This window comes from Pleuronectes platessa, chromosome 12, assembly GCF_947347685.1.
Source record: "Pleuronectes platessa chromosome 12, fPlePla1.1, whole genome shotgun sequence".
NCBI classification, from domain to species: domain Eukaryota; kingdom Metazoa; phylum Chordata; class Actinopteri; order Pleuronectiformes; family Pleuronectidae; genus Pleuronectes; species Pleuronectes platessa.
In genome coordinates this window covers 15253997-15281329 of record NC_070637.1, presented here as the reverse complement: position 1 = coordinate 15281329, position 27333 = coordinate 15253997, and the positions used below count along the sequence as shown (strand labels likewise).

Below are 27333 nucleotides of genomic sequence, written 5' to 3'. Positions count from 1 at the left end.
GCCATCGTTTACCTGCACGCTACGTTAGTCGTCTCTGAAGCATGGAAAGCACCGCACAGCACCGGAGGGCGTAGAATTCTCAAAACACCGGCTGGGAGCCGTATGTCGTATTCAGGTGCTGCCCGTGAGCTCCGGAATATGATAATCAGAGTGTTTATAACGTATTTATTTTAAGATTGGATTGCGCTATCTTGGCCACAGATGATAATAAATGATGTGTCTTTTTTATCTGATAAATGTATGCATGTAACGCATTTGTTTGTTGTTTTTGTTTTGCACGCTGCAGCTCAGGATTGCAGTTACTCCGACTACACTTGAAGGCAGCATTACAACAGCATCTTGCAGGCTGCTTCTTCACATGCTGATTTCTCAAATTAAAACTTTCTCTGATTGGTCAGCTACAGTTTACAGAGAGTGGCAGACATATTTGAAATAGGGGGGATAATCTCAATCTTCTTTAAAGTGTTCAACATTACAGCTGACAGTGAGTCTATCCATTTAATTGGTCTGTAGTCTGGTGAAATTTATTAGTTTGTGCAATGTGTTGAGCATCGAGTGTTACCTATAATTAAAGATGATTATCTATCTAATATGAAATATATATGTGATACAATATTTTAATTTTTAATTTTTGGCTAGTTGGTAATATACTAGCTTAAGTCAGACATAATGTCTTTAATAGCATCTAAATTGACTTGATAGTATTTATTTTACTTGTCAGGGTTAGCAGATCCCTATAGATAGTTTTCCTACCTAAATTCAATATACCTCATAATAGTTTTTATCATTAGAATTTACCATGTTCTCCACTTAGTTTAGCTTGTTAGCATGCTAACATTTGACAGTTAGCACAAAAAACTAAGTAAAGCTGAGGGTGAATCATTTGGTCATATTTGTTCATTAACCAAATCATTAGAAACATACAAATTTGGAACTGACTGCAGTGAAAGTTGAAACAATTACTGACCAGGCACCAGTGGTATACAATAAATCCTTAATCCAAATATTTTGGCAAACCATCTAACAGTTGTTAAGACATTTCACTCAAAATCACAAATGTCAACCTCATGATGGAACAAGACGAAAAGTCGGCAGTTCACCAAAGTTTCATCGAATGGTTCAAGTCAAAAGCATTTTTTACAAATTCAGGCTGAGGCCTAACCTGCTTTTTACAGTGGAGGTTATATTTACATTAGTGTTTGTGAGATAGTTAGTTGTATAATGCTAAAACTACTGCATGATTTCCATGAAACTTGGTTGAGTGATGCGGTTTGAGTCGGGAAAGAATCCGTTAAATCTTAGCAGAGATCTGGATCCCTGGGCAGATGTACGATTTTTTGATTTAAGATTTATTTTCCCTTTCTTTAACATAGTGATATAGTTGTTTTTTTTCAACATTTGGGTTGAAATCTAAAAAAAAATAATTTATAAGCTTCTGGCTCATATTTATGAGATTGTGCAATACGGTTAAGATCCAAATACAAATCTGTGAATATAAAATGTAGTATAATAAGGGGACTGGGTACACTGAGGCATACACTGAGCGCCATGTTGGTTTATTTCAAATTCTTGTTTAATGTAGCCTCACGGTAAACATGCCCCAAGGTCAGGGTCTTTGGGGCAGCTGCTCGCTTTACCTCGCTGGTGATTGGGTGAAACCCAGTAACTGACCTTTTAGGTGAAAACAAATACATCAGCCACATTTGTTTGGATATAAACTACAAAAGGGTTTAACCCCAACCCCCCACACTGTGTCCCATTGAAGGGAGACACCATTGTTGTCGATGTTTGAATATAATACATCGTTTATTTATTTTACTGATGTATTGTGTGTTTGGCAGAGACCCCCCCCCCCCCCCCCCCCCCCCCCTCCGCCTTCCTCCTCCCCCCTCCTCCTCCCCCCTCCTCCTCCTCCTCTGGAGCCGCTTCCTCCCCGACCACAGTGGCGCGCGCGTTCACGAGGCCCGAGCGCTTCCTTCTTCCCGTGCTGGTGCCCGCCAGACAAGAACGATAGAAAATGGCGAGTCAGTGCAAAAGGCAGCAATGCACAATCGACAGGCGCGGCTTTCGGCAGGAACTTGACTCGTGGCGACACAAACTCATTCACTGTGTAGGTAAGGACAAAGCCTGCGACGCACTACGCCGATTTTCGGGTTGAAATCCGGCTTTGCGGGGCCGTCATCGGGGTAAATAACCAGCGATTGCCGGACCCACTTGGTTCATCTCCGAGCGACTTTTTGTCCTCCGCTGTTTCCTTCCTCCGGCAGCTCGGCTCAGTCCGCTGCGGTGCACTTTGTGACAGTGTGGCGCTACTTCTCGTGTTTGTGTTGTTTTGTGTTGTTTTGTGAATACCAACCGTGGACTCAGGCGATGTGCTGGCGTTAGTTAGTTTAAAGGGCAGCGTACTTGTTTTAAAGGGAGTGTCACCGGGCGCCGCGTCGGCCGATGGATTCAGCAGAAATGCGCGCCCCCGTGTGATGATACTGTATTTTGGATGGGGGGAGGGCGACTTATGTCCGCGATGCGTGTTTTCACTTAACATGGAGATGACTTGTTTTCTCACATCACCTCCTGTGGGCGCGCATTGCTGCATCGAGGAAGTGGCTGAGACCCCACCGCTGTGGGAGTTTCCATTTCCGACGACTGACTATAAACTTCCCTAAGTGTGTGTTTGTTTGTGTGTGCGTCCTCTCAAAACAAATGATTACAAGGACAGGTGATCGTTTAAAGCTCCTTGTATGTGTGTGGATCTGCAGGGGGAAGCTTAACTGTGTGGTTGTATACACAGACCTCATCAGAACAGGTATGAGCTCACTGTCAGGGCTCTGGGCTGCAACATGCTTTAGCCATGCAGGCTAATTACTGTCAGTTTCTGCAGATTGAAATACCTTTTTTAATTTAGCATTAATTCACTGGTCAAATGTTCTGTTAACATGTGAAATGCATCAAAATCTGCTTTAAACTAAATTCAGTACATACGTTCATGGTCCACAGATGATGTATCAGTCTGACCTTGGTAAATCCTCTGACTTTATTGCCACCATGACCATGACCATGAGGGTAGCACTTAACGTTTTATTGAAGTATCTTGACGGTTTCTGACTGGATGGCACACGAGTTTGGAATGTCTTCATGGTCCCTAAAGGATGAACTTGAAATATTTTGATCCCATGACCATGAGCTTCTTTTTTTTTTTCTAACTGGAAAACTAACATTCCCATTTCTCCCTGCTGGACTTTGTGTTTAATGCAATTTTTATAAAATGTTACCAAGAGGAAGGCCTCTACACCCAAGAGGATACTCGGGGCGTTTTAGACCCGATTTGCACCTTTCCACTGGAGGTCGCTCGGTGCCGATTATCTGCCCAAATAGTCCTGAAGTGTGCAGGGTTTACAAAGTAATCTTAATGCTGTTGCTTACTTGTACAGCTATAGCTAAAAACAAAAATACTTTTCCAACTTACCTCCAGCTTGCGCTTAAAAATATATTTGCCTCCTCAACCATGACCATATCCATAGTTTTTCTTTTTCTCGCTTCAAAACACCATATATTCACGTTTAATTACGCAAGTGTTCCACACTCCAGTTCAGGAGGTGGCGGTAATGCTGCTAAAAGTTGTTTACCAACCGCCATTAAAAAGAAAACTGAAGCCTGAACATGCTAATCTAAGAAAGTGACCAGGGTAACCATAAGATCTGCTTCACATGTTAGCATGCTCAGGTAAAGCAGGTATAAATCCTCCACTGTTTATAAGTGCAACTTCAGAAAGCTGATAGCATGGCTGTAGACTCTTAAGTGCTCTGGTTAGAAAATTCAAAGTACATAAAATATGCAAATCAATTTAACCACATCTCAAGTTTATCCTCTCTGGTCTGTGGTGCAGTAAATGTGCGACTTATATCCAGCGACTGAACAACATAATGTGGTGCTACTCCTCATGGATGGCAACTAGACACAACCTGCAGTCTTGGTTTTTACTTGCTATTACTCTTTACTGCTTAAATTAAAGTGGATGAAAACAATTTGACCATGCTGCTTTTTAACTTTAGCAGGTTTCTGTTTTTGAATATGGCTTTTCTAACGCTTATTATAACATATCCCTCCTTTTGGCCATATGGAGTTCTCTGTGGTAAGTTTTATACCGTTGCATTTACATTAGTAGTTATACAGTGTGTGTGATGGAAGGGCTTGAAGAAGATTGAGTGGCCATTTTTAAACCTTAGCCTTGTCAACCTCCTCCTTGAGATTTGGTAACATAGCAACAGCAACTGTGGACGCTTGGCACTTATCGCACACAGATTGATCATTCAAATGAGGAGCAGAGAGTTATGAAACCATTTCATTGAAATAAGTTGATGCAGTTTTTTTTTACTGTTAAATATTTATTAGTTTAACCGGGTTTCATATTCTGGTTATTTTCCCTTTTTACCGGTCTCATTGGGAACAAAGTGTTTCCGGTATTCATACATTCTAGTTACTTCATTAAGAAACTAGTTCCACATTATACCGAATTCCATGTGTTTGGCATGATATGAAACAACATGCGAACCGGAATCATGATCACTAAATTATCAGCTGATGAATTTCTCAGTTCAAAATGTTAAGCCCTAAACATGTATTTATCCTTCTTTCTTTTTTTTGGGGCTGAATGTTAAACTCGACTTGAAACTGGATTTAACATGCAGGACACTAAAGTACCTTTTTAAAGCCAGAATATTGCTTGTGACGCTGCTGATCTCAAAATGTCACATTAAATCAATCTCAGTGCTAGCGGCTGCCATGTACAGTCTTATTGAATGTGTGATGTACAGTATGTGCAAGGCACGGGCTATGTGTTCGTACAGTGCTCTCCACAACAGTTAAAGGCGTTTTGTCTCCGAAAGCAGCTACAGTAAATTAAACAGTAATGTATTTTCAGTTTCCCCATAATTTAAACATTTTGTGGTTGTTGTAGTGCGGTTGCTGTTCAAAAATGTCTGCTCTTTTCTCTTTTTTTGAGGGGGGGGGCAGGATAGATACTGACTTAATAATTACAAAAAACATTTTACACTGACCAGGTTTTCAGCCTACTAGTTAGACAGAACAGTTTAAACAGAGTCCAGCATTATGTTTGATTATTTGTTGTTAAAGTGTGGGTTTAACTGTACAGGTGAATGTTGGCACTTGATACCACCGGTTTTACATAGACCCTCAGTGAGGACTGTCAGTTTAAATAGTGATGAATGTTAGCAATATGTATGGATGGATCCAGAGCAAACTTATTCTATCTAACAGGCTACAATACTAGGTGGGCTCTGTGCTCATCATTGAAAAGTAAATGGAGAGAATAATAGCTTTCTGACTCCTCACTAGTTTCAGTCCCAGGACTGTTCACTTAGTCAGTTTCCCCATTATGATTCACAAATGTCCCTTGTGTTTGGGTTATAATTGTAATGCTGCAGAGTACATGACAACAGCATTAGTCTGCTGCCTGCAGAATGGCATTCTGTCCATGACAACAAGGACATACTTTTGTTTGGCTTTTTGGTGGAGAGGGCTGTACGCCACCACCACCCTGCTGACGCTGAAATGGACATTTTGTCTTTGTGTATTTAGCAGTAAAACTGCTTGGCAGAGACAAGGGCAATTGTCCCATAGAACAGCAGCAACAATTGTCTGTATGTTTGCCTATACATGTGTTCATGCTCCATCAGCCTCCAGATGCAAACTGTGTGGCTCAAATGTGTGTTCTGTCTGGGATTTGGGGAAATCGGGACTGAAAAGGCACCAGCTGACATTTGAAATGCGGTGAATGTCAGTTATTCATACTTGCATTTGACATATGGACGAGGGGGACCGAGGGTTTGCTCAAACAAATAACAAGCAAATATTGACACTAGGCCGACTGTGTTCTTCATAATTTAAACTTTAGCGTGGCCCAGTTTCTGCTCCATCACTGTGATGTGCTTTTGCCCTACATTTTCCTCATTAGCAAAAAAAGTGCTGGTTGAGGTTTGTTGACACTTTGCAAAACATGACCAACAGCTGTTCCTTATCTAATGCACCGTGTTTGTGTGTTTGTGTATGTGTGTTTTGCGTGTACCTTTTTTCCACATCTTCCTTAATCCATGGTGGGCTCCTATTTGTTATTCAAAGTTATGCTTTGTGCAGCATTACACCATTTGACTGTCAGTTTGCATCATATCACATTAAGTATTCATGGAGTGTTTTTTCCACCACTGTAGATGTTGCTCAAAGCTGCTACGTCACAGCCTGCTGATCCAACTACTGTATGCTTGTAATGAGCACAGTGTGTAGGAGCCAAATTACATTGCAAAGCACTGCTTCGCTCAAGCCCATGTAATGTCTAAGCTTGACTGTTGACCTGTAGCAAATTCCTTTTTGTTGTAGCATAGAAGGCAACAGTAAATGCTTTTTAGATGGTTGGGCAGTGAGTCTGGATCTCCACGTGATGAGATGAGGATGAATTCAGTCATGTACTGTAGCTCGACTAATTTGTGCAACTTTGTCATCTCTGCACTCATCCTCAGTCTTCAGCCCCCAGCACCCTCTTGGATCTTTATAGAGCATTGCTCAGGGATACTAGTGACTTCCATCATACAAAATTACACTCACAATCTGAGCATCGATTTTAAAAGCATGATTCCATTTCAAAAGATGAAATAATTTCTCCATGATCAAACCCTCTGCTGTATCTAAAGGTTGTAGCCAAGAAATTCGGATTCAGCTATGTTTTTTTTTGGCTAGAAATGTATTTTTAAGCTCAGGGTAGATTCTGCTCGGTGAGCTTGTGGTCACTCCCTCAGAGATCCTATGTGTACAGTAGTTACAGTGGGGGATGGGTTGAGTGGGGGTTGATGCTGCACTGTACACCCTCAGCGGCAGAGGGAAGAGTAGCTCATCCAGGAGAAAAGGCTCTGCAGTCCCATAATGAGGCCAAATGTTAGCGTTATATCATCATTTTGTGATTATGTAAACCATGCATTAACATTGTTGACATTTTAAATTGGGTGACAACAGAAGGCACATCGGAGGAACCTTTTTCCAAGCCCATCAAACATACTCTAGTATTTAGAATTTCCTTGACTTCCTGCTGCCAAGCATGGAGAGAGTTAAATCATATATTTGTATTAAGCTGGCATGAGCAAATGATGTGTCTTTCGTCAGGTAAAAACCTTTAACCATATTTATGGATGTTACGTGGACCAGTGCAACATGAAAAGCAGAGAAGTGGGCGAGGTTGTTGAAGTAAAAGATGCTACATGGCCTGCTGTTCGAGCTTTATAGAACATTTTTGGGGTTAGATATGCATTGATGGAACATAAATCTAGAGCACTCTGAACATTCATTTTGTTCGTGCCGCTATTGGAATACAGGAGGGTTTGAACGCTGTAGAGCTCGCTGAATACATTAATGAGCATTAATCAATTCACTTCTTTTTTCAAACAATCTATGATTTAGTGTTTTGCTGCTGAAAGAGCACTGTGAATATGATCATTTTGGGATTCTGGTTGGCGTCTTTCAGCGACCGCCAATTAGTCTACTGCCTACTGCAGTATAGTGTCACATAAAGCTTTATTTAATTAAAGACATTATAATGAGTATGCACTGTGCTATAATCTTGTACTGCTTCGCTGCAAAAATGATGAAGGGTTGCTCATTGCCCCCTGATGTTGTGCGGGGTTTGATAAGAGAAAATGTAAGTTTTGTCTATACTACCAACCAATATAGTTCAAGATCTCAGCAGTAAGCAGAAAAGAGATTTATTTCATGCATAATGTTCAGTTTACAGCAGAGTACAGCGTAGGTTAATGTTAGGATTTACGAAGGTTAAGCTGTGGGATTTCTTTGGAAGGACAAGGATGTCACACTATCCAAACATTCCCTCTCTTCCAATCTCCTACTCTCCTCTCATTGGCCAGGGATGTAGGTCAGAGGAAGGCTAAGGCAGATTGGGAAGAGCAGTTGTTCTCCGTGCACATACATGAAATGACCTGAAAAATATTTCACGGTCAAGGTTCGTGGCTGATGCTTAACTTGAATAATTTATTGAGGTACAGGCCCAAACGTCGACGAGCACATCACTTATAAATGTTGAGGAAGGAAGTGCTGAAATTTGTCGAACATTGCAGCCCCAGTGGACACAATTCTAAACCATATGTGCTTATAAACACGAGCGAAGACCCTATAAAGTCCTGAAATGTTAATATCTCTCCTCAAAACTCATTGAAATATCTTGAATTTAAAGGTTTTATTTTTTAAGTATGGGCTATTGGGCTTTGAATTACTTATCGGCCCAAAGCAATGTAACTGGATGGGATTTGATTTTATTCATTTCAGCAAAGCTGGAGATGTTATTTTTTTATTTTTCATTTCATACCTCTGTGCGAATTAGGCTTCAACTGTAAACTACCTGAAGACAAGTCCCAATATGTATTTGGAGTTTAAAAAAAAAGCCAGCAAGGTATGGAAATAGAAATGTTCTTGAATCATCGTTCCCTAATATAGAGTTGGATGATTGACATTATAAGTGACTAACTCTCTCCGTCAAAGAGTAAAGCTAAGAAAAAAAAAAAATCTACGACAATTCTGGATAAAGGACTAAATATTCTAATGAGGCTCAATGTCATGTTGTCAATGCAGTTCGGCCTGTAGGCGTTCGTTCGCCCCATGTTTGCAATGGCTGATTTCCAGCCTCATTAACCTGATAATCTTTGTCCTGAATTTCTTTGCATTTGTCTACGATAAGCCCGATGGCACAAAGTACTGGGCTCCGCCTTTTCTTTGTCTTTTCCCATTCTCAATTTATACCTCTATATCCTGCGTTTATTATTATTGTATCTGGGGGCTATCTGATCACTGCATATCAAACCAGATATGTGTAGCAGCAGCTCAGTGGTGGCCTAATTCCCTCTTCAGCATAACTAATTGGTAAAAGTTGCATTTAATTGGAAATAGACCTGTAACACCGCTGTTATTTCTGCATCCAAAAGTGCACGACAGATGGGATCTGTAGTTAAGTGTGGGGCATGAAATGCAGTTACTTGTGGGTGCCTTTTTTTATTCCATTTATCATGCATTTTAACTGTGGCCATTATTCAATCTTTTTATAAACTCATTTATTTTGTAGAGCTTGCATGACAGCTACGCACACTATTAATATTTCATCCGTAGCACATGCAGGCAGCTTGCTCCTCTGAATTTAAGTTGCCTCTCCTAAAACGAGGCTCGTGCAGAGAGGCTCTTTTCATCAGCCTCTGCAGCACACTGTGCTCTGTCAGTTGGTATGCCAAGTGTTAATATTGCCTCAAAGTCATGGTTTACAGTATGACACATTTTAAATGCCCTAAACAGAATTCCTGAAGAGTAGTTTGATGTCATGCCGCTGCTCTGTCAAACGAAAGTGGATGACCTACTTTTCTCCCCCTGCCTCTGAAATATTTCAGAAATGGGATTGGATAGCTTCAGCTGAAGTCCTGTGCACTAACCCAGAAACAGACTCGCGCTGCAGCTATAGGCAAGGCTGTGTTTCACCACTTTGCCCCCTCGCCTTTATGTTTGGCTGTTGAAAAGTGGGTGGGAATTTGTGGGGAAGCAGAGCGAGGGCATTTGAACAGATGACAGCCTCTATATGAATTCACTGCGAGTTTAGGAAGAAGACGTGCTGTAAGTAGGCCTTCACTATAATTTGTAGATAACCAATTCAGTGCATTGGCTAATTCAATTTGTGATATTCATTTTTATTAAGACTTAAACATTTATAATTTTCAATGCTACTTATTCATTTGTTTGACATAGCTTTTTGACAGACCTCTCTCTCTGTGTTATGTTTATTCATGGGTGGTTTGATCCAGGATTTTTCCTGTCTTTTAAAAGTGAGTAGAAATATACATTCGGGATATTGTTCCCTCTCTCATGTATGATCCAGTTCAGTAGACAGATGTTACCTCTGACCTCTTTAGCGCTTCATTTAATGCATGTCGTTATTTTGGATTGGTTATTTCTACCCTGCGGCAGTAAGCAGACATTGCATATTGTGGGGTTAATGCATGTTTAACGAAGCCCTATGCAGCCCACCACACTCTTTCAAACAGCTGTGACTATAGGATGCAACCATCTCATCAGCAGTGCATATAAGATTTTCCTCAGCCTTGTATACGTGATATAGGATGTTTTGGTATTGAGTTGAGTTGCTAATCTGTGAACCATTACTCAGTGGAGTGTGATTTGCTTTTGCTTGAATTCCAGATCCATGATATTCTATAGGTACTTTGACACTGTCAAATACCAGCCTTGACTGGCTGTTTCTTTTTAATGTTAAAACGTGCAGTCACTCCCAACTCTGTAGGTGCTTTAGTTGCTTGGCAACAGGAGGATGGAGTGCATGTATATACTGTCGAAGTAAAAACCTGCGGTGAAAGCCGATCATGTGTGTTTTAGCAGCACAGGGTTGCTTGCAGCCAAGCGTTGTTAAGATGAAGTAGAACTGCAAAGACAAGCCAGAGTGTATGGATAAGACACAATCGTATGAAATGCCAAGTTCTTTCCAAATGTTTTTGCTTCAGTACAACAAATTAATTTGGGCCCTTGGGCACTTGTGATATCTTGTGTTGTAAATCATTTGAGTTTCTGTGATGCTGCTGCCGGGTTTAGCACCAAACCTTGATTCAGACTAAAATAAAAAATATATGAAGTTCAAAATGGGTATGCTCCGTTTGCTTTTGTTTGAATGACAACAGCACATTTAATTTATTTTCATTTCTTACCTCAGGGTTCGAGAGCATTCTTGATGGTCTTTTTGGTCCAGAGCTGGTAGAAGACCTAAAATTATTTAAGGGTAAGTATCTCCGACCACTTATATTCATCATGCCATGAACATACAAATGTATGAATGCCAAGAATGAGACATTTGTGAGTGCAATCTGGTATGTGTTCATTTTGACAATGCTGCTGCATTGTACCATCTGGTACCCCTCTACATCGACATTACAAGACAGCCCCTCTGGCTGCGGAAGAGAAGATGTCTTGTGCTCTCACAAAGTTGGTGTTTTAGATGGCGTGGGGCCAGTGTTAAAGTCTACAATGCATGATGTTAATGAGACAATAGTGGGCATTATTTACGTTTTTTTCAATACATTTCAGTAAGAGGGCTGTCAAAGTCTACTTAGACCTTTATACAGTAGATGGTTAAGCAGTGTACTGTAAACGCTTTTAAGTAAAAGTCTTGCTCAATCTGTCAGTTTCTTTTAAACAAATTAAAAACCTCCATTACGGTCCGCTCATTAATTCCAGTCATGTATTTCTCCTATTAAATTGGTCTCTGAAGAATATTAGATTCAAACTGAATATCGGACCCTGCATGTTTTTATGAGTTATATTTGTAGCTTGACAGTGTGTTTGTACGGTATGGAAGGGGATGGTATTTTTCAAGAAAATACTATATAGTATATCCACGTCAGTGCCTTGGAAGAGAGTTATTTGCACAACACAAACTAATAAAAGATGTCAATCATGTGTTTTGTGTCCACAGACTTGGAGCCAGTAGCAGTATCTGACTGGTCGTTTGATGAAAATTGTGCGTTCTGCTGTTTGAGACGAGACAAAGTAAAGGTAAGATTTCTTGTTTCTTTATTTAGCTTTCTCAATAAATTCTATTCTGTTACTACAATCTTGTAACTGTGGTGAAAGAGCATAGGACATTAATTACCTTTTTTAAGTGAAGGGAAATCAGTCAACTGAATAAACAATAAAAGTCTTATGTCCTGTGCAATCTACATGTATTCTGTTCTCCGAATACTACTGGCTGACCATTGACATGGACTTTGTGAAAACAACTGACTTAACAGATTTGTCATTTGACAGGAGCACTTAATTGGCTTAAGCAAGGAGGAGCTTGAACATACACCCAAACCTCTCCTTGGGAAAGATCAGACCTCAGTCAGCAGACTAGAGAAACAAGCAGAGGAATTTCTCAATGCAGTCCTCTACAGAAAAGGTGAGTTAAAACACGTTAATCTGACACTGGAGCTCAGATCAAGAGAATCTGTGACTGTTTACTTAAGATCACTTATAGCTGTTAAGCAATGCAGTCGAAACAGATTTTCTTTGTGTTCTTTTCCTTTCAGATGTGCCAAATTTCTCGGACCCACACATTCCAGTAGTTGCTCGAGAGATCCTTCAGAGAATGATCCGACAGTTTGCTGCCGAATATACCTCAAAAAACAGCCCCCCTCAGGACAGTGTCTCAGACTCTCAGCCTTGCTCTGACCAAAGCCTGCCGACCACTCCTTCGCTCAGAGGGGCTCCTCCTTCTGCCAGCCCTGCTCCCAGCGGGGCTGGGCCTGCGCACAACCAGAACCCCGTCCTTAGCAAGCTCCTCATGGCTGACCAGGATGCTCCTCTTGACCTCACCATCAAGAAGACCCCTTCTGAGCCCACTGAACAAGGTAGTGTGAAGTTAAACATTTCCCCAACAGAGCAGCGCATTCAGGACTGAAGTAGTGTACTCGCGATGGGCCAGTCTGAACATAATGTTAAATCTAAATACCTTTTTCCAGACGGAGTCCTGGACCTATCCATCAAAAAGAGTCGCAGCAGCCTGCCTGCCCGTAGTCCATGCCTTTCTCCAGCCCCACCCACGCTAAAGGGGTAAGATAACATACTTTCTCTTTCTCTTTAGTCTTCACACCCAGTAATGTTTTTGAATATATTATAACATGTAGTTCAGAATTTACTGGATATGTTCTACTGGTCATGTGCAGTGGTATCACTGCATGGTCAGAAGCTGAGTCCTACATTTTCAGTCCTGAAGTTGGAGATTACTCAGCCACTTGGTTGCTTGATGAAAATGAACAACAACAAACAGGGTTGTGCTAACAGAAATGTTTTTTTGCCACAAAGAAAAAGGTAAAAGTTTTTACTGACTGCAACATCTTCCTTTTGCTTCTGCTGCTCGGGTTTGGTTTTAAACCTCACTCCAGAGCACCATTGAGGATGCAGTTTGCACCGTGCTCTCACTCAGAATGCTTTATCCGGCAGACTTAAAAGTTCATGCAACTGCCTGTTCCCGATTTGTTGTCTGACAGGTCACTGGCATTACCAGTTAGAGACAGCACAGGCAGCATGTTGAGCTATTGTGGCTTAAAAGGATTCTGTTAGTTTTGGACTTGTTTTTTTAGTTTTTTGTTCATTAATGTCTGGCAAAGCATCTGCTGGCTTAATGGTGATTTACTGCAGGACTTGCAGCCCTGCTTATATTCTTGCATCTATATGCAAGGTGAGTAACGACCTTTGTCAAAAAAGAAAACTAGCAAATGTTTCTTTAGGACTAAAACCTTGCACAATGGCAGTAGAGTAGATATGCTTTTGTGATTTAACACCCCACTAGCAGAGGTGTTAAATTCATTAATTTGCATTTGCATGCCATGTTTCTCTTTTAAGGAAAGATTGCATTCATTTGGTTTAGTATCTAAGTGTTTGCATTGCCTGTACATCACACATGCTTCCAACAGACATATTCCCACATGATTTTCTAGAGCATTGTCAGATAAACATTTCCTCATAATTCCACTCATTTGAATCAGAGGGCTCCATCCAATTTTAATTGTTTTCTGTGTCAACAAATTGCCATTTTAATTCCATTTAATCAAATCAAACATTTAAAAATGTATCTTAAGCTAGAATTATTATTATTTCTATATTGGACTGGACATGCCCTAAAATCAAATATAATGCTAGGGAATAATTAAGCATCAACATAGCTGATAGTCTAGTGATGAAAAAATCTGCTTCTAATTTTCACTTTACTTTTTAATACTTATACAACATGCACACTCTCTTCAGTTTGATAAAAAATGGATAGTATCTATTTAAAAACCCTCTATGGTCAACGTCTATGGAAGAATGAACCTCAAATTAGTTATTTAGTTTCTTAAAGGAGCTGGGATATAAATATGAAATAATAGCAGGATCTCAGGCAATTTGACACAGATAAATTGACTATGCTGTGGAAACTTCAGTTAGAGAATTAGGTTTTGAGTTTAATACACAAACCTGCTGGCTAACTCTTTTATTGCTGTGCTTGTTTAGTGGTAACGTCACACACAAAATGTCGAGAGCTTTATTTGCATTAGATATTTTGTGTGGCACATTTATTATGCCCTGTTAAATAGCTAAATGCCAAGCTGCCTTACTGCAATAACAAATGATCCCTCCTTTTGGCTGTGCCCTTTGAGCCACAAGAATTCTAAGACGGTTAAGTGCTCCTTTTTCTTTGCTTTATTTTTCATTGTTTCTTTGCCCTTTCTTTTTGTAACTTTTTTTTTTTCTTATGTTGATGCAAAATTTGTACACAATCTTTAAAGCAAGCAAATAAAAGATTGTCAAACTTGAGCCTTTTTTTTTTGTTCTTAAAAGTCACACACACAAACGCAGTCATTCTAAAAAATAGTGATGTTACCAAAGCAAGATCATATAATAAAGGAGTGGCCAACATCCTCCCCACCCCAACCCATCCTCCTTTTTTTAAAATACAAAGGCACTGTGCAAGCTCTGCTTACACCCAGTTTCCTTCCATCCAATCAGGCGATCCTTGAGAGCGGACGGACAGGTCGGGCTGTTTATGAAGAGCCTACAGGATGGGAGGAGGAGGGAGAATATCGGCCACTCCATCCGTTATAAACCTTCCTCGTCTCTCGCATACTCGCTGCACATCAAAGAGGAGGCCGATCTGGAGAGCGACCCAGATTCCCCTCTCGGCCATAACCACAGTTCCAGACCCACTGACCTTTTCAGAAATGGATCTACTCATTTTGGGGCTCTCCTCAAACTCAAAGCCAACAGTGAGGCTGCGGACCACTTTCAAGACCTCCCCAGGTTACTGGAAGCTGCTGGACTTTTGACCAAGTCACTTGCCTGTGAGAAAGGAAACCTCCAGGAGGCCTTTATGGACCACAGCCTCTCCCTTTCTCATTCATCATCTTACGACCTTAAGATTCCCCAGGTGCGAGTTTTGGCTGCAGGGTCAGACCCGTCATGGGATTCCTTGTCCACCGAGTATTCAGCTTCATTTTGTGAGAACGGTGTGGGAAAGAAGCTGCACTCCATTGTACCCAGGCAGATCCAGAAAAAGAGCAGCAGAGGTGTTATTAACTCAGGTTCGGAGAAGGAATATTGGCCTTACATCACTGACCGCCAAGCCTTGGGGGGAAACTATCCTCTGGATTCAGAGGCAGACCTAGGTAACAAACAGCCAAGAAAGAAACGCGGGCGATATCGGCAGTACAACACTGACCTGCTGGAAGAGGCTATTGTGGTGGTGATGGGTGGGAAAATGAGCGTGTCCAAAGCCCAATCTATCTATGGTATTCCACACAGCACCCTGGAATACAAAGTTAAAGAGCGACTGGGGACCCTGAAGCATCCCCCAAAAAAGAAACTGAAGCTGTTAAGCCAGCTAGAGGAGCAGGGCGGTTCATGTGACCCCGAGAGGAAAGAACAGCAAATCCCAGAGCAACTTGTTTCTGAGAAAGGAGAGGGTACATCTGAAGAGAATGGGAATGATTCACACGATGGAAGCTTCTCATCAAATGAGTGATATCTGTGGAATCCCTATAATGATGTGGTTTTTAACAGTAATGTTGTATTTGTTGGGCAGTGATACTAGCTGACTTGTTTTTCCCCATAAAACCTTAACATTTGTGTAAATTTTGAACCAAATTACTCATATTTATTATTTACTTATGTAATCTTATCCTTCACTGGTCATTTATACATCAAAATGTTTGTGTATGGCCATCTATCTACCTGCCCTAAATATTGTGCTTGGAAGATGCACTTAAATACGTATTTGTCAAGAATTGTAATGTACCACAGTATATTGTTAACTAATGATTATTTATTTGGGTTATATTTAGAAATACTCATGCCTGGCTATACAAATGTATTCTTTACATACAGAGCCAAACTGAATCATCCTTATGGAGGTGGCGCCCCTCGGTGTCCTCTCTCAGTACTGTTCAGATCACATGGTCATACGTAAATTATATTGAGAAAATAAGCCTGGCAAATTTATGTAAAAGAATATTTAACATTTCTTATTTAAACTGTTTATGGTTGACAGTGAAAGTCTGTCACTGTTTTGCTAATACCAAGGACTGAACTGGAGAAACATTATTATGACTCCAAATGGTCATCAATTCTAAACACTATCCCAAATATGTGTCCGTCAGAGTAGCATGGTGTGTTGTCCAGAATTTCACTCTCCTATTTAAGCCTATATTTATGAGCATGTCAGGTTTGTTTGCCACCTCGGTTTTTTTCCAGTATGTTTTGCTGTAATATATGAATGGTAATAGTTTTGTCATTGCCTTCACTGCTCTCAGGATATACAGGAAGTTCAGATTGGGAATGCAATACTTTTCAGTCAAAGAAAATGTGTCTACTAGATCTTAAGTTACTGTAAACATAAATACAGTGTACCTCAGCTACATGCTTAACTAAACCATTGCCTCATACAAGTCCCCTCTGACAGGGAAAGGATAGCGTACCAGTAGAACCCTGTTGAGGGAGCATTTCAGGACGTCTCACCGACTGTGTGTGTGTGACTCTCAGATGTCTTCACAATCTACCTTAACTAGTTCTCAGTAGCATTTCAGTGCCAGTGGAAGCCTTCAGAACATTTCAGGTCTATGTGTTTCAGGGCTCCGCTTATATCTGATTTCAGGTTCTATCTCTGGCATTTCTTTCTCCAAGACATGAGAGAGGCAGATTTTTATTTTTAGTATATCAATACATGTGTACACTGAATCGCAGTCCACACACGCACACACACATCGTGCTTTCCCATGGCACGTGATAAAGAATTGTCTCTTCAGGTAAACTATCAACACTTGCCTGGTTTGTGAGGACGATACTCCGTCGTAGTGACGTCATCATTCACAGTCACATATAGTGCATTAGCTTAACTCTTGGCAGCAGATAACTTCTAACTCTCTAAAATACATTCAGGTATTTTTTGAAAATGTTACCTTCAGGTTAAAAAAAAGAATGAAAATACGATCAGTCCTGTGTTCATGTGAGTCTGTAAAAAAAGGTGCAGTAATGTAATTTTTCAAAGTTCTTAGCCTCCATAAAGTTTTATGATAAAAAAATTTCGAGCAATATAAGCATTCAGTGCCTAAAGTGCTAGCCGACTAAGCTAGCTTGCTAATAATTGCTAGCTAGCAGAGTTAGTTAACTCTTTAGTTACTGTAACTTCCATGCCTCATTTCACATTAAGCTATTTCTCAATTCAATGACATGATATTTCCCCGTGGAGAGTAAAATATTATTATAATTTTTTTTGTGAAATTTTTTTGTTACATATTTACTTCAATGTTTTGAATGAATAACTGTGTGCATCACAACAGTTATCAATACTATGTTTTACTTATTTAATTTAATTATCCGAAGTAAAAAAGAACTCGGGGTGCGGAAAACGATTCCCTGCCTTTAAACATTTGTTATTTTTTTTCTTTTAACCTTTTCTCAGGTTGATGTTGTGTCCTTAATATTAATACTATACAGACGGTTTGGTCGTGGTGATATTACTATACAAAAAGGTTGAGGTTAAACGTTTGTGGCTTGTAGCCATTAAATGCCATTTTCACGGAATTAATTGTTTGCCCGGTGGGTGCCGCAGGGGGAACTACATGTTTTACCTCTAACTTGTTCATTATTTTTACTCTATCGGGACACCTCATTGTGCATTATCATCTATACCTCAGGACATTCCAAAATATGAGACCATACGCATTATTGTTTGACCAGGTTGATACAAAGCTCTAGTACATCTTGGTATTTATCTTTGTGGAATTCTTAGCCTTTTAGATGTACTCATTGTTGCTTAGATGAACACGGATGTTTTTTTTAAATGAAATAATTCACCAACTACTTGCAGTCAACACGGACATAAGCTATATATGACATACAATTGTGCAGTTCTTAAGCAGTTTGAGGTGAGAGTTGGTGTAAGCAGTAAAATCTAGTTCAGAGTTAAAAGCACTAACTTTATCTTAGATGTTAAACTTCTGACTAAAACGACAGGCTTCTTTTATTAATGCAGGTATTCTTTATTTGTTACTGTATCTTATGCATCTCCCCTCCCTCCATTGTTAAAGTTTTTGTAAACGATTAACCATTCTACGTGATCATTTTTTAAGCAATTAATTCACGTCTACGTGTCCGGTTATCTAGACGCTGTTTAACATCATTATTTATTGCTGCATTGACAATCATCCAGCATAATTCAAATATCCTTTCATTTTCTCGTGTAGTGTATTATAATGGATATATTATAGACACACAAGCGCTTTTGGTTAATTGACACAACATATTTCATGCTTTTTCGTTCTATCGTAGCGGATCAAATGGCCAACTACCTCATCGCAAAAACCCATATCACAGTCTACTGTTCTCATAGCTGTTTTATGTAGCAATGTGTCTTGTACACAGAACAGACTACTTTATTGTAATGGTTCATAGCTCACTGAAAGATTTCTACTATATGTAAATATGTTAGTGTATCCTCGTAGTTAATTGCTCCCTGATCTATTCAATGCTTTCTTTTTGGGGGGGATAGAGCATGTGGGCTCATTGTTACTTGAACAGTTGTGACAAAGCGTTTTTTGATGGTGTCCTGCTTTTAGAGAAACCTTTTTGTCTGAAATTGTTTTTGTTAAATGCAGTATTTATTAATCAATATTTATTATTAATGGATTTAGCAGAATTTAAGTAACATGAATGTAAATGGCTTTAATAAAACAAAGTAATTCTTATACGTATTTATAGGCATAAATATATTATACTTAAGAGATATATTTGACTGTCTTATGTTATAGTTGTGAAGGGATAACATTTAAGATTTTCCTACTTTATTCCAACATAAGTTAGGTAAATATAATTTATGAGGACCAACATTGTAAGTTGATTTCAAATGGTTTAGCTCTTCAAATGACTAAAATCCCTTAAATCTATGAACAGATTTTTTACATTTGATTTAACATTTACATAGTTTTAAGTATTGACAATGGGTGTAGTTTGCATGATTGGACTAGGTACCAGTGGGATGGTAGTTGTATATGGTAAAGTTCTTTGAGGATGTATTGGTGTGTTTACTGTCAAGTCAACAATGTATCAAGTAGATTAACTGTTGTGTGGTTGTATAATATTATCGGAATTTGGTTGTAATTTGGTTTGGTTCTGCTTGTTAGTTTATTTTATTACTCTGGAAGAAAAAGGCCCTTCCTTTGTGTCAGGTCCTTAACTGCGATGCTAAGCAAAACAGTGAAACCCTCAGGAATGAAACCCTTACCTTTTGTTTTTCAGGTATTCCAGTTTACTTCTTAGACTTTACAAGCAGGAATGGGAAGTGATTGAACTTAGCAAAAAAATTGTCAGGTTCCATTTGCAGCAAATGCTATTTTTTTAGTCTCTAAAATATATTTTTAATCTGTGATAGTTACTTTTGAGATCTTTTGACATGCTCTAAAAATCAAGTTTGTGTTTTACAGCCAACAAAACCTTACTAAACATTTTCAACGATTAATTTGTCTTACTTTGTTGCATGATGAATGTTCACATAAACTCAGTTCAGGTAAGGTGTCGACGACCAGGTTGTTAAATCAACAAGTGTGTTTTTTACAGTTCAATTCCTCAAACAGCACACATTTGATTAAAACACAATTTAAAGTTGCATCAAAACACCATTTCTGAAGCTCTTAACAAAGTCCTCATATTTTTTCTATAACTCTACATGCATTTCGACATTCATGCCTCAACCTTTAGGTTGTATTGTTGCGTTCGGGATTTAAAGATGAACACTACAATGTTTTCTTTCTATATTTTTGACTACCCATCTAGTACTTATACCAAAACATTTCAATACAGAAAAAAAGATCCATATTCAGGTTTCCTGCAGGTTACCTGTCTGATCTGTGAAATGTCACCAAACCACTTTGCTATATAGATGAAAACTACCATAGAGGCTATGTAGCTAGCCTAGCATGAGATATTGTATCGTTCCTGCTAGAGCTCAAAGGAGAATTCGCAACAAATTTCAAGTTACAAAAGGATTGGTGGTTCATTCGTTTCAGAGTTTTTCAAATGATTATTATTTTCATAATGTTCAAATTGCTAGCACCTCTTGCTCTTCAAAGCTATCTCTCTTTCATTACTGAATATGGCCTTGTCACATGTCATCTCAGGAATCCAGATGTGGTTTTATTTGTCAGTTCATTTTCTTGTGAAAAGACCACAGCGTACCTTGGGAATGACTCGTTTTCACAGAAAGTAAACTTTTCAGAATCATAATATAATATATTTTGGCATAACGTGATGGTATAAATGCTCCTAACGAATCGGAGGATGTTGTAATAGCTCTACCTCACTGACACTTTAGCCATATACAGAAAGTGATAGGCTCAAGTGAACTAATTCATTTGCATAGGCACAAAGAACCTCAGAAGGATAATTAATTTAGCATATGTTCAGTCATACTTGTTTCTTTTAGTTGTACAGTTTTTTGTGTTGAGCGCTTTTATCTAAATTTCATCCTTTAAACTAATCATTGAATACACAAACACTTAATATAAAAGATGTGTTATATATTTGCCCGTGATGTATTTGCTTTCAAGTGATAAACATGTTTGACTTGTTTTCATCAAAGTGGGCCTCCATTACTAAATGTCTACTTGCATGTGAAATGTTTCTCTATGTATACTGCAACAAAAAGCACCACTGTGCAAAAAATACAAATGTAATCGCTGTAACAATGTAATTGGTAAAGTTCACTGGACGAATGATTCACTTTTAAAATCACTTATTCTTCTAATAAATATGCAATGATTCAAATTGTTATGCATTTGTGATTTTATTCTTCACAAGCATTTACCTCCACCACTATTTGACAGTTTTACAAGTCGGTAGCATGAACCAATGTTGATTATTCTTGCTGCATATTTATATATCTTTTTTTTTTTTCTCCCTCAGTGAATCCCATGACTTGCGTGTTGCTAAGGCGAAGGACCTGCAGTCCACCGCCACGCTGGAACAGTTTATGGCCAAGCTCTGCCCCCACCATCAGAGGCAGATGGTTGATGCCATAGGTTTTCTACAGACAGAGGTCAAAGCACTTGCATCCTCCAATACAATGCAAGCTTTTAACTCTCCCTCTGGGACACAGGGAAAAGCTTTTTCTGATGCAAAATTTGCCCTTGAGAAGTCGAGCCCTGAGCTAAAATATTCCTGTGATTCTACTCCCAAGTCAGAAGTCCAGAATATGTCCCACTCCATCCCAAGCAGTTATGCAATGAAGAAAGTTCCGGAGAATGCAGTGTCACTGAAAGCATCAATGACTGCTAGCCCTGCTTTGGATCTTTGCCGCCCTGGGGCAGGCAGTAACCGTGCTTTGGTCACTTATCCAGTAGACACAGACCGGCACGGTGATCATGCACCTCTTAAGATGAAAATCATGGCCAGCAATGTTGCTGATGGCAAGAAGTTGTCATGCGTGCTCAATACCTCTCTTTCGTCTCACTCAGACACATCCGAGGATAGACAGGGAAACTCAAATTCATCCAGCAGAACAGAGAGTCACAGTGCTAGGCTCAGCTCCTCTGTGAAAAGACACAGTCAGACTAGTCACACACAACACGCTAGGCAAAGAGGGACTCTTGGGAGTGCTAAAGGAACACCAACCAAACTGTTTTCAGTCCACATGACCATTCCTTCAGGCTCTCCACGGACGGCCAGAAAGACCATCAGGGCATCCCCTGATTATCGAACAAGAGACTCTGCATGTAGAGGAATGGCTGACCCTGATCTTGGCCACTGTGACATTGTTTTTATTGACAAACCAATTACAGAGTGTTTTAAGGAACGGCAGCGAAAAATACTTCCTCGCCGCAATGCCAGGAAAAGCACCAGGGGACATTTGTACTCAGACGAAATCTGGGAGTTAAAAACTGTTCGTACATTGGCTGGGAGGGGCAACTGTCCTAATCCAATGCCTGATCTGATCACATTGGTGACCCCTAAACAAATCCTTTCAAAGCCTGAAGGTGTACCCCCAGTGGATATAACTTTTGTTGGAGCATGCAGGGAGAAAATAAATCAGCAGATGTCCACAGAGGAGTCGGATGAGAGTGTGATACCGGGAACGGCGGATGTGGTGGAGGTAGCAGACATTGAAGTAGACAATGTAGTTGAAACTAGTCAAACAGAGTCTCAGAGCAAGGGACAGTCTACTCCTCCATCTCCAGTACAGTCCCCAACAGAGAACAAAGACACAGATATCAACACGGATGTAGAAGAGAACACAACTGCAGATTCCGGGAGAGTAACAGCAAGTGAAGAGATTGTTGCTCCGGCTCCATCTGAACCAGAAAAAGATACTGAGCCTGAACCTCAAGAGGACATACCAGAGAGTACAGAGCAGATAGAGGAAAACACATCAGCGGAACCATTAGAAAATACCAATATAGAGGAAGCTGAGACTGAGGTTTCATCAGATAAACTGTCAGATGGTGAACCTGCTCTACAGCAGGATAGAGCCCCATCACCCACAAATCAAGTTGAGGCAGAGATGGAGGACAATGAAAGGGAGGAGATACAAGATGAACAACTTCAGGAACTTCAGCCAGAGGCACAGGAACCCAATGACAACTCTGAAGTAGAAGAAGAGTCAAGCTGCATAATTTCAACAGAGGAGCCAATTGGGAAAGGGCTAGAGATGGAAACATCTGGAGCAGTTGGCAGTGCTTTGCCTTTAGAGACTACGGATGATAATAACTGTGACTTGTCCTCAAAGTCACTTGATTCGCTCTTGAAAGAATTACCCCCTTGGCGTAGAAAAAAAGGATCGGTAATCTCTGTGCCGAAGCCGTTGAAACAAACCCAAACAGTGATTGTTGGGTATGTTAATGGTAGACCCGTATCGGCCTCTGACAGAAGTCTGAGACGTAGATCAAGTAACAGCACCTCACCTAACACAACCCCAGTGAAATCGAGTCAAATTGTAGCGAAAACCTCTGCTGGTTCAACTATTGCTTCATCTGTTGAAAGCGAAAATTTCGAAAAACCTCTACCGGAAACGCACATTCCTGCAATTGAGAAGGTGACGGAACCGCTTTCCAACACAGCAACTAGCCCAAATTCTAAAGTTCTCTCAAAGACCAAACACGTCCGAAAACAAAAGAGAGTTCAACCGGACCAAGATAAATTGCCCGTCATCGCTGATCAGCCTGATGATAGTCCTCAGAGCACTGATTCCAAACGACAACTAAGATCAACCAGCCAGAAGCCGGCTGAAACCCCTGATGTCACATCCATCTCATCCCAAGAACCAATTGTTACCAATGCTCTTCAATCTCCAGAACAGCTACCCCCCCTTCCCCCTTTCAGTCCACTTCCTGCTACTTCCTCTCTTCTAACTGGGCCATTTGCCCCTGCTGCCTCTGAACAGTCCCAACAGAACACTGCCCCAAAGACAACTTTGGAACTAAACACAGAACAATCTCCGTCAGTAGAGAACACCTCTGAAGAAACTCCCCAAAAGGAAGTAGAAAGTGGATTGCTTTCCAAACAGAAACTAAGGTCTGCAGAAGTTGTAGAGGACGAGAATACAAATGAGAATCAGCAACTGAGAAGTAAACGGGTTCTCCGAAAGGATACCGGAGCGGTTGATATCGGCCCGCCTCAGAAGCCTAATGAAGCATCTTTAGAAGACACGTCGACAAGTGAAGATGGATGCAATTCTTCTGAATTAGAAAAACCCACAAGAATGCCGTTAAGGAGTGAAAGCATTAAGGCTGAAATGTCCCAACAGCCTGTTGCTCAGCCGCCACCAGTGGAAAACAAGAAACCGGCTTTGAGATCACAGGCATTGGCTGCACCTTCTACCAGTGCTCTGCCTGTAGCTGGAAGGCAGAATGATGCTGTTTCCCCTGTCAGAACAATGCCAGAAAGAATATTTAAAACTCCAGTGAAGCCCACTGCAGTGACCGGTCCCTCTGATTTGCTGCACAGTTCAGGAATCCCAGTCATTGCAAGGCCTGACCCCCCAAAACACACTACTAACAAATTCTTTGAGACTCTGACAGGAGAAGATAACCAACAGTTAATTTCAAACTTAAACGTTAGGTATGATAAGATGCAAAAGGGTTGGGTGCAAATGGACAAAGAGAGTCAGCCAACAGCAAGATACAAAAACAAAGCAGACAGACAGGCAGCAATATGGAAAAGTAAACGCAGGGCCCGAAAACAAAAGTCTTCAGAGCACCAGAAATACTCTCCGGTCCAAATGCTTTTCATGAAAGGTTTTAATCTTACCAATATTTGTCGCTGGTTCCTTGAATCAACAGAGACAAAGTCCCTTGTCATTGTCAAGAATGTGAATACACGACTTCCATCAGAAACGCAGCTGTTTTTTAACAGCTCGAGTTCATCAGGAGCTTCTCAGGGGGTATTTCCAAGCCTACAGGCAGAGCGCTTAAAGAAACATTTGAAAAAGTTTGCCATTGCTTCTCCCGTAAAGAACAACCCCAAAAGTATGAAATTGCTCGCTAAAGCATTGGAACAAGAGGCAAATGCAGTCAGAGGGAGAGAGAAGAGAGAACCTCCCAGTATTACTCCAACTTTGACAAAGGCACACTCCTCTGCTGAAGCCTGTGTACAGATCGGTGAATCCCAGAAATCCTCTGGTAAATCAAAGAATCCAGCTAGTGCAAGGATCTTGAGGAAATATTCTAATATCCGAGGGAAGATGCAGGTTCAACAAACCAACGTTGGACTGAAAAAGGTTGCAAAGACCCTTAAAACCAACAATATGAAAAAACTAGTCAGGTCAAATTCGGTCGCAAAGTCAAGCCTGAAACCATCTCTAAAAGCCCAGAAGTCCCGCCTGCCTGTCAGTAAACAAATGAAAGAATCTGCAGCAAAAATGGAAAGGAGGAAAACATTGGCGAGCAAGAAAGCTGTAAAGCATCCCATTCAAGAGAGAGCAGCCAAGGCTCGCGGCATTAAAAGTCCAGCTTCAAGAGGCAGAACTACAAAAGAATTGCCAAAGAGATGCTCTCAACGAATCGGGTCTCCAAAAGCATCTGAGCAAAAACTTTCGGATACATCTAAAAGCAAGATGCCAAGTGAACCAGAGAAAGCGGAGGTGGAAAAACATGCAGTGACTAAAACACATCCTGTCAAAATCCAAACAAAGGAATCATTGCATAGTGCAACCACTGATATCAAAGTTTCAGAGAATGCTATTGAACCCCCTCAACAGAGCACTGATGTCAAGGTTCCAAGTTCACCTGACCAGGTACTGACAAGATCCCAGAGAAAGATCGAGGTGACGGTGCCTGCGAGTGGGAGCCCCAGCCATGCTTCAAAGAGGGTCACAAAGTCAATGACAAAGCAACGTGCATCCCCAAAACCAGCCAGGAAACCAGAGGTACCTGCGCTGACGAGAAGGAGTGCTTTAAAATCTTCTGCAAAGAGACGTCGGGTTGCCTCGCTGACGCGTAGTCCAACCAAATCTGCAAAAAAAAGAGCTCGCGATCTTTTACAGACCCCAGCTAAGCGCACCAGGACGTCACTCTCAAAATAGAATCTTTGTAAAGAAGATTTTCCTTTACCTAGAATATATCCAGAAGGACCCGAAGCATCTATTTAGTATCCTCCCCAGAGGATACCTGTTCAGAAGGCAAATATGTGAAGAAGGAACAGATTTTGAAACTCATTTATGCTTTTGTAAAGCTTCAGTGTGAAATTGTGGATGTGACCGATTATTTTTTTGAGCATTCGCTCCGTGTTCAGGGACGACACATGTCCTACATGATGTCTAGCTGATGTAGTTGCTGTTTGGCTTTATTTTCCAGCATTCGACTCAGCTGGAAATAACAATAGGATAACAAAACTCAAGCTATGATTCAGTTTTCCTAGGTGACATCAAACTCATTCACCACTCTTGTTTCTTTTCTCCATTTTTGTACATAATTCTTGTTTTAGATTATAGCATGCACTGTATTTACTGTTCAGAGAGCGTGTTGTGAGAAGGGAGGCCGGCTCCAGGCTGTAGGTAGTTTTTATCTCCAGCCTCTCTTCCAATCGCAACATTGTGAATGTGTGACTGCTGTGACCAGGTGCCTTATTTATGAAGTGTAAAATGATACAATGTTTTGCTAAATGTGAAAATCCCTGTCATCTAGTTATAAAAGGTTTCAGTCCGTTGTGAGGCAGTTGACGTTCAACTGTTTCTGTCCCTCATGCTTCATCTGTAAATTCATATGTTGACTGACAGATTTATTTTATATACCCATTCTCCCAGAGCATTAACGTAAACAGGTTCTTAATGTAGTTGTATTGGGTGTTAAAACTAAATTGAGCCCGAATTGTTAAAACAGACAGGCATGTTCTATATGTGTCATGACCGAGGTTTGTGTTTTTTTTATGTTGTTTCGGGTCATTCTTCATCGGGTCACTGTTACCTGCTCAGTAAATTGTGCATGTGTGAAGTCTTTATAACGAGATCGTTCCAGGACAAAACTATTCTTATGCACCTCATCTTTGAGAATACTAATTCCCTACGAGTCTATGCATGCACAATGAGTGCGCATTAAGAAGATTGTACTGAAAAAATTAACAAAAAAAGATGACTTTGGGAAACTGGCGTTTGTGCCACTGTGGCAACAATAGTTACAAGCATTAAAGGCCTGAAAAGTATGTGCCCTCTTTAGCATTAATGACATATTACAGGGTGAAACATTCTTTCTCTTGATTATTTACAAGTTGGATAAGAACCTTTTTGGGGTAGTCTAATCACACTTCTGAGTTGAGTATCCACATATGTTGCAGTTTTATTGTGATGTTTTTTTTTATTTTTATTGTCATTTACTGTCAGGAGGATGTTCTCATAATGTGAAATTTTGTTTTACTTCCACAGTAGTACCTTGCATTAGTGTATTGTCAATGGAAAAGTCCCAGTTTTAGCACAGTGTTATTTTTCTTATTTTGGTCAATTCTCATTAGGGTGAATCATCTGTAAATGCAAAACATGTCAGTCATGTTTTTATTGTTATTTAAGAACTCCATGCAGGCTAATATATTTTAGCACATCTTCAGACAGCCCACCAAATATCAGACATGGTCATGTTTATTCTTTACAGTTGCTATTTAAAAGATTTTGATTTTGTATATTAGAAAGAAATAACTGCTTTATTTGTGGTAATCCCAAGAATGATGCATCGTTGTGTTAAGAACTTTGTATTTTTGCTGGAGTTGATATAAAGATGTTTTGAATTT

General features: G+C 40.2%; 2 protein-coding genes across 5 annotated transcripts in view; one reads left to right on the top strand and one right to left on the bottom strand.

Moving 5' to 3' along the window:
• morn4 (MORN repeat containing 4) overlaps positions 1-2465 on the bottom strand; it is an 8156-nt gene extending 5691 nt beyond the window's left edge. Inside the window, exon 1 of one of the 3 annotated variants that reach the window (XM_053436788.1) lies at positions 2357-2465. The gene's annotated coding sequence lies outside the window, so the exon portion shown is untranslated. Of the gene's footprint in view, positions 1-12; positions 122-2214; positions 2285-2356 lie in introns of those variants that run through there. The other 2 variants (XM_053436789.1, XM_053436787.1) reach the window with 2 other exon arrangements.
• On the top strand, positions 1960-27333 carry wu:fc17b08 (ligand-dependent corepressor). 2 transcript variants are annotated; one of them, XM_053436784.1, is made up of 7 exons: positions 1960-2114; positions 10772-10837; positions 11531-11610; positions 11863-11995; positions 12126-12446; positions 12558-12648; positions 21028-27333. In XM_053436784.1, the coding sequence occupies exons 1-7, from the start codon at positions 2018-2020 to the stop codon at positions 25637-25639; spliced, it is 5400 nt and encodes a 1799-aa protein (XP_053292759.1). In that variant the 5' UTR covers positions 1960-2017; the 3' UTR covers positions 25640-27333. The 2 variants fall into 2 exon arrangements, with proteins under 2 accessions (XP_053292759.1, XP_053292760.1); XM_053436785.1 differs by lacking the exon at positions 21028-27333 and adding an exon at positions 14584-20889.